This window comes from Lactuca serriola, chromosome 2, assembly GCF_051521515.1.
Source record: "Lactuca serriola cultivar US96UC23 chromosome 2, Lser_US96UC23_V15, whole genome shotgun sequence".
NCBI classification, from domain to species: Eukaryota; Viridiplantae; Streptophyta; class Magnoliopsida; order Asterales; family Asteraceae; genus Lactuca; species Lactuca serriola.
In genome coordinates, this window is record NC_136409.1 from 81143146 (window position 1) to 81151422 (window position 8277).

An 8277-nucleotide genomic window follows, 5' to 3' on the forward strand; every position below is an offset into this window, starting at 1 on the left:
AGTCAGTTTATGAAGTCTTCCTTGAAATAATAGTTTTAGACTTATCCAAGAGGGAGACTGTTGGATTAGATGTCTAAGCCCATAACTATTATTGGTATGTACTTGACCCGAGAGTAACATGGTCCATTTGGGTTGCATATCATCAGGACAATTTGATAGGATGGACTTTTGAGAGAAGATGTTATATATGATTTGTTAATATATTATAAGTTATAATATATTAATATGAAATCATATAAGTTAATTAGTATTGATCAAGAGTTAATTTGGAGATTAGTTTGGTGATCAAAAGAGACTAATTGAATCTATGGGGACTAATTATGTTAATTTGTTATATTTATATGTGTTGGGCTTATGATCCATATTGGACTAAGTTTATGTATGAATACATAAAGAGTTGGGCCACATGAACCATGGATCATAAGACCCATGGTTATGGATTTGGGTTATATCCATGACCCTAGAAATCCCACATATAAATACATCCATTCATAGCCAAAATCGCCACTTGTGATAGACTTGTAAGATACATGTGTATTCTTGGAGTTCATGGTGATTTTGGGTGCTTGGAGATTCTCTCTCAAGTTCATCCTTTGTTCATGATGTGTTGTCATTCCAATTGAGGCTTCCACACTATTGGGGCTAAGCTCTTAAGGCTAGATACATCAAGACTTCAAGCTCTAAGATAAGGTATGTTATCCTAACTAGATTCTTGTGTAGTGTATGACAATTGTATGCTAGTTATAGGTTTAATACCTTGGAAACACCATTGCATGTATAATTAGTGAAAACATAGATCCAAGATATTTAGGGTTGCATGAACACCTTAGTAGTGTTAGAATGCTCAAAACCCAACATGAACCACCTCCATGCATGCTCATCACCAACCTGAAAAACAACTATCCCCACAATCAGAACTTAACCAAGAATTATCCTCCCCTAAGCTTGTTAGATTCTCCGGGACACTGACTGATTCGAGTATGGATCATGTGCTTTCAGTAGTACAGGCCCAATACTACCTTCCACACTTATCCATAATTTCCTCAGTGATCCCCCTGGATCCACTAAATCGCTTCTTCAAACTGATGCACCTAAGACTCACTAAATGCACTACTAACCCACTAAAGCATATCCTAGGCTTTCCTAGGTTCTGAACCTACCTAATCCTTAACTTCTGAAGGATTCCTATTAATGTCAACTAGCTACCTCATGAATATAGCCACATGCAATAGAGCTCAGATAATCCTTCGAGTAAAAGACTGAATACTAGAATGGTTGGACTCAAACGAGAGCTGCACAATAGGGCCAAGTCCATCACTCTAAGATTATCCAAATCGTGCCACATATGACTTAGCATATTCACGTAGTAGGTAGCTCACATTGCTAAGAGTCCTACAAAGCACAAAGCAAACAACATTGAGACAATGGAAAATCTAACCAACATACTCCATCGAGCCATTCTATCCTCTTATCAGGAATCTATACTAGCATGCAATTCTAAGGCTCATATAATCAGGCATAACCTAAACAGGCCATCCTACCACTGACTAATCAGTACTAGCATGTAGTTCAATAAGCACATATATTAGGCATACAAGGCATCCTTCCTAGATCCTTAGCCCTATTCTAGCACACAGTTCACATATTCTCACTTCATATCATAATATAACATGTATGGGTATCTTAGGGAAAACTTATTTGAGCTCGACCGGTTGCACGCATCACACTCCTTGTTCTTTATACAAACCCTTAATTTTAAATTTTAGAAAAATTATCTTTTTCTTGTAAAAATCTCTCAAACCCTCGATTTAAGTACAGACACACCTGAGAGTGTGTCCAAATCCCTCAAAATAGGGCTCTGATACCAACTTGTAACATCCTAAAATTCATAACCAAAAATTTCATTTTAAATAAGTAATTATAAAAACCAGTAGTATGAAACATCAATAGTGTCAACTCATTTCATAATCAAAAACCAGTATTTCAAATAACCCACAACATGTCATAGAAAAGTAATATCAGAGTATAGCTCCTAATGATCTCATAATGCGGAAATCATAGTGGATACGCTGCGATCATGGCGACTCCTTTTCTTTTGAAGAAGAAGTAGCTGAAACCAAAACTGTAAACCGTAAGCACGAAGCTTAATGAGTTCTTCCATCATACCACATACCATACAATAAACACATTGTCAGGCATATCTGGTTGCCCGAGCTACCATGTTGAGCATACCTAGGTGCTAAACCTACCTATATCAGGCATACCAAGATGCCCGACCTACCCCTGTCAGGCATACCTGGGTGCCCGACCTACCCATCTCAAGCACATCTGGGTGCCCGAACTACCCTCCGGTTTATTTCAACCGGTTACGGGGTCTGTTTCACCCCTACCACTACCACATAATATCATATCATAAACATACTATCATGCATATCTCGGTGCCCGACCTACCCTCGGTTTATTTCAACCTATTACAAGGCCTACTTCACCCCTCTTACCACTACCACATAATAGCATAGCATACAGGCACATAAATCTCCACAGACAGTGGCATACCAGACAATTATCACAAAGACAATCATCTCTACCATAAACAACTACTAGTGGACTGACATTGGTGCTTTCGACCCACTCATATAGGGAAGGTAACTCACCTCACACTGCTGAAGATTACTGCAAGAAATCCTTAGTTGCTGCCCAGGCAACTCCTCGAGCTAACAATATCAAATATCACCCGATTAGCAATTGGGTCCCAACCCATGATCCATAATCCATACTCGGGGTAAAATGACCATTTTACCCCTAGCCCAACAAGATTCATAACTAAGGCCCAAGCCCAAAACCAAACAAGCCCAAAACTCCAAAATCCATAAAAGCCCACTAATGGCCCAATTTTCCAAATTGGGCCCAAACCCTTGCATGGGCCTTACCCTAAGTCCCAATAACTTATTCTCAATCTAAACATACCTCCTTAATTGGTCCAACAATCCATAAACCCAAATAATAACCCAAACATGAAATGGCCCACAAGGCCCAATAAGGCCCAATCCATCATAGACCTAACCCAAGAAGTCCCAATTTCCAAAAAGGCCTGAAATACTTAATGGCCAAGCCTAGTCAACTCTTGGTCCAAGGTCCAAAGCCCAAAACGTCAATAATCCAAGAAAACCCAACCTGGTCGAGTACGCCCTGCGTACTCATCTGGTACGCTAAATGTACACATGTTGGGGCCAGTACGCGCCACGTACCAGGTGGGTACGCCCAGCATACTCCCCTATACTCCAGAATTCTCCAATAAGCACTTAATCACTTCAGCCCTTGCTCCAACTCTCCAGTCTGATTCCTTAAGGTAACTTTTCAAGTAAAGTTGGCAACTTTACTAACATACATGGCTTAATGGGACTTTAGAGCTTAAAAGAGCTTAATGGATGGTCTTAGTTCATGATTGAACTCAAAATCTCCATAAAGCTTGCACCTTTATGAGAGAGGGAGCCTTAGAATGTCCAAATCTACAAGATTGAGCCCCTAAAACGACCCTAGTTCACCAAGACCAAGCAAAAGGGACTAAAATGGCCAAAAACCAACCCAAAGTAGATCTACAAAATGAATAGCCAAGATAGAGACTTTATACCTTGAAATTATCAAAATGGGGATGTTAGCACTGGATCTCCAAGCTCTTCTCCAGAGGTTGAGTCTTTCACCTTCTTCTCCTCTTGCACAAACCACCAAAAGTCTCCTTTCAAGCTCCAAGCTTCATCCAAGGCAATCCAGGGTTTTATGGACGTAAGAAGGGGTGGTGGCTGACTTAAAACTACCTAAGGAGTGGTATAATCTTGCTTATATACTGTAGGAACCCTGAAATTAGGGTTTTGGTCTGAAGGGAGTAGGCCCCACGTACCCCTTAGTACGCCCATCGTACTCAAGAACCACCCGCAACCATTCCTCTTTATACGTTGGGCATACCCCACCTTAAGCTGGGCGTACCCAGCTAAACATGTGTATGCATCCTTGCATGCGTGGGACTGATTTGCAAGCTTTTCCATCCAAGGGCCAATTCTGTCAATAACTTCAAAATGCCATAACTCACTCATCCTAGGTCTGTTTCCAACGAACCTTATATCCACGAAAAGGTGGCGAGAATCCCTACGCTCCCAGCAATACCCCCAACCCTTAAAACCTTCCGAACAAAACCCAAAACCCATAAAAGACTGAGATATCAATTTACAGTCATATCATTGGCTTCCGAAGACACACTCAAATACATAAATCATTTAAACCATGGCAACTACATCCGAAATGGCTAAATCCTTCCTTTCCTGAAGCCCTAAACCCCATGACAATTGATGATTGGGCCACAGGCCCAAGCAAAAGGGCAAATCTGAAACCAAGTGTTACATGAAGGGTAGGAGAAGAAGACAATATGTATTTTTAAGTTCAAAATCATCCTCATCTCAAGTGACTGCACTTCTCCCCAACCTTTTCTTCGACGACTCTGACATATTACTCTTCCAATACGTTCTTCATGAACCAATTTGTTGTTTTCGGTGATGATGATGGAGCAATTTTGTATTTTTAAGGTCTTATTGGGTCTTGATTTTATATTTTATTTAGTTTGTAATTTGGGTTGAGTTGGTCTTTTGTCTTGAACCAGATTTTGGTAATGATGATAGAATGATTTTAATTAGGTGATTTTATGTGAATAGATGGCAATGTATGTGACAAATGGATGATCGAGTTTTTGTAAAAAAAATCAAGATAAGTTTAATGATTTGTCATTAGTTATAATGATTAAGATGGTGAGTCCATTTTTTTTATTTTAGTCGTTATAAAACATTTTAAAGAAAAAGAAAAAAAAAAGTCAATAAAGGTATTTGGTCATTTTACGAGCATTTAACCCTTGTAAACTGACGGTTTTAGTCAGAAGTACCAATCGCGTGCGATTTCAAACAGAATAAAAATCCTCAAAAGGACTTGCAGTGTGGTTTTTTGCCAACCATAAGGACCATTTGTGTAATTTTGTTCAATAATAAAAAATAAATAGCAAATTACATGTTTTTCTTGGTGTTTTATGTTATCTTGACTAGTGACTAGGGTGTCAATTAATGACGCAACACGAAAAGAAATTTGCACGAAATTAAAATTCAAAATTGTGTTCGTGTATAGTTTAAAAGACACGACGTTGTGTCGTGTTTGTGTTCCAAATTTGAGATAATTTTGACACGATTTAGCATTTGAATGTTGTATTTTTCATGTTTTTCGTGTTATATATAATTAAGTATTAATTAAATAAACTAATTATTATATGTTATAATACTTAAATAAACTAATTGTTAGTATATGTTATTTTTGACTTGTTGTGTCATGTTCGTTTCTTAATTGATTCGTTTTCGTGTTAGTTAAAAAGAAAACACCATCATATTGTGCCATGTTCGTGTCAAATAAAACAATATCATCTCGCGTCAGACGCAAACACGACAATATTGTCCGATTTGCCACCCCTAATCTTGACCGATGAATGATGAAGAAGGCAAAGCAAAAGAAAAAAAAATCAATGTTTTGAAGAAGGAAAAAGAGAGGGCTACCTGAAATGACAAAAAGACCTTCATACGCAAAACCTATGAGGCACTTAGCACATGAACATTTGAGGGGGGTTAGCCCAAGGGACTGTGAGTACAACATAGAAAAGACATAGGGACCAAAGGTGCAACAAAACCATCTTGCGGACTAAACCTGCAAGATTATGTGGGCGATTTTGTGTTTTTAATCTAGTTTAAATACCAACACCAGTTATATAAAAAACAACATACACATATATACAATATATAACTTATTCATATGCAATTGTCGTAAGACAATACGTAATTAAGAAAGCTTCTATCACTAGTGCCTGTGAAGTAGAATATTATTGCTAGAAGACACATTAGCCACCATATTTGAAACATTAAAGATATATATAGATTTGAAAGAACAATATTGATGGATGACGGAGAAGTGTTTGATTTGTTTACACATGAATCTATAAGTCCAAATTTTTTTAAGACAAAAAAAATGTTTATATAACAAAAAATGTTTATATGACACAACCGTCAATCACGAGAATCGAGATCTAATTCCTTTCTTGTTTTACCAACAAATAAGTCTTTGGATTTGATTAATCCAGGGATTAATCCAATCATTGTAGTAAGATGTAATTGAGCCACTGCATCATGTCTACCTAGTGAAACAATCGCGTTATGACTTGAACTCATTTTGTAAGTTGTCATCTTGCTTTCATCTCCTCCACGTATCAATAGTTGCAGGTTTTTAGCAGCAACTGATGCTTGCTTTTTCGCCAAATAACCTTGCTTCATTTCCTATTGTTCACATGTCATGTTATCATCATAAGATAAGAACGTCTTTTACACACAAAACAATGGTTCACATGTCTGTTGTAAGAAAACAGAGATTTTCGGGTTGATTCTGTTTTTTGTTTCATATGGTGTTGTTTATATATATAAAAGTTTTTTTCTTGATTAATTATTAAAGGTATTTAGAGTTACCACTAGGGACTAGTGATTTTGGTTTCAACAAATCTATCTATTCAATTGCTGTTTTTATAGCTTTATGCAACTAAAAACCAAAAAGAAAAACGAAACCCAAAACATCAAAATCAAAATTGAAAAAATTGAACAAAAACAGTTTTGTGGGGCTAGAAACTGGATTTTTTTCGTTTAGGTAAAAACCAAAAATGCATAAGAAAACAAGGCCTAATTATGGTGCCTACAAATCATCTAAAAAAATCAAGACTTAGAACAGGGAATGGAAAGTGGAAACTAACCTTGATGTTGGTAATATCTCCAATGGCAAAGATATTCTTTCGACCCCTAACTCTCAAATTTTCATCAACAATCAACCTCCCTAATTCATCCAATCGATCTTTCAAAATGGTACCTTTCAACCAAGAAGACGCCAATGGCTTCCCTGTACACAAGAAATGGCAATCCGCTTTGATTGTTTCACCAGCTGAAGTTGTATACAGTTTGGTTCCATTGCTAAAATCTGCAACATCCTCCAGATTCACAGTTTGATCCAATTTCACTTCAACATGCCTTGATTTTAGCCAATCTAATGTCTTCTTAGAAGCTTTTGGTCCAAGGAATTCCAGCAACCTGTAGCCGCTATGGACCAATGTTATCTTCTTCTCCGGGAAATCAACTGCAATTTCTCCGGCAAGTTCTACTCCGGTGGGCCCGCCTCCAACAATCAAAATCGATTCCGCAGCTTTTATTTTTTCATTTTCTGCGATGATTACACAGCGCTCATAAGCTTCAAACTACCATCGATCTGAAAGAAACTTGAAATTGGGTTTACCTGATTGGTATTGTTTCAGTCTCTCCGATCTAGTTTTTGGTACTTGATCGTCATGACCTGTAGCAATAACGAGATAATTATACGGGATCGATCGACCTTCTGATAGGAGGATTTCTGAATCAGATATGTCGATAGCATTGGAGACGATGAGACGGGATGATGTTAGGTAATGTTTATGCTGGATTAAGGATCTCTCCGCAAAAGTTGGTTCCACCATTCCTCTCAAGCTTGCCCATGGAATCTCGAAATACTCCTTCCTGTTCATATTCGGGTCTAAATGTTATGAATCCGAATTCTATTTTCCAATCCAAAATTGATTTGTTCACGAATCCATATTGTAAAAGAAAACTAATACTCAAAACATAAAATCATGTAGCAATTCTGAAAAAGAAAAGGATTAGAGAGAAGAATAAGAAACCATACGGATCAATTAGTGTTACATTGCCATGAAACTGGAGCGATTTAGCAATGTAGGAGCCGGCAACTCCGCCGCCAATAACGACTATTTTGTTCGCCGCACCGCCAGTTGCTACCGGTGGGTTGGCCATCAAAAGAACGAGTGGATTGTTGTTGTTCCGACTGGAATCTGATCAAATATAAGTTAATTTGTTTGTAGGATCGTGGAAGAAAGAGGGTTTTAGTATGGATGATAGCGTTGACACGACAGGAGGATGAAGATGCCAAGAAGGCCATTGTTGCAAGATTCTTCAAAGGTTTTACTTGGTCTATGCAACTTCACGACATCAAAACCTTAACAAAGTCTTTAAGTCAACAACATTTAATTAAAGGTTAATTAAAGGTTTTACAACTTCACCACATCAAAACTTTAACAAAGTCTTAAAAGGGTATTTGGCAAACCTTATTTATAATAGCTATTAATTTTTTAATTTAAACCGGATGATATGGAAGGAAAGCTTCCTTCATTTT

The 8277-nt window shown here is 37.6% G+C and overlaps 1 protein-coding gene across 1 annotated transcript; it reads right to left on the reverse strand.

Annotated features, from left to right (window-relative positions):
* Window positions 1-5930: 5930 nt before the first annotated feature.
* LOC145086459 (uncharacterized) lies at window positions 5931-8070 on the reverse strand. Its single transcript, XM_079024219.1, has 4 exons — window positions 7774-8070; window positions 7351-7607; window positions 6818-7278; window positions 5931-6353 (listed from the first exon to the last, which is right to left on the reverse strand). The coding sequence occupies exons 1-4, from the start codon at window positions 7896-7898 to the stop codon at window positions 6087-6089; spliced, it is 1110 nt and encodes a 369-aa protein (XP_078880345.1). The 5' UTR covers window positions 7899-8070; the 3' UTR covers window positions 5931-6086.
* Window positions 8071-8277: the final 207 nt, after the last annotated feature.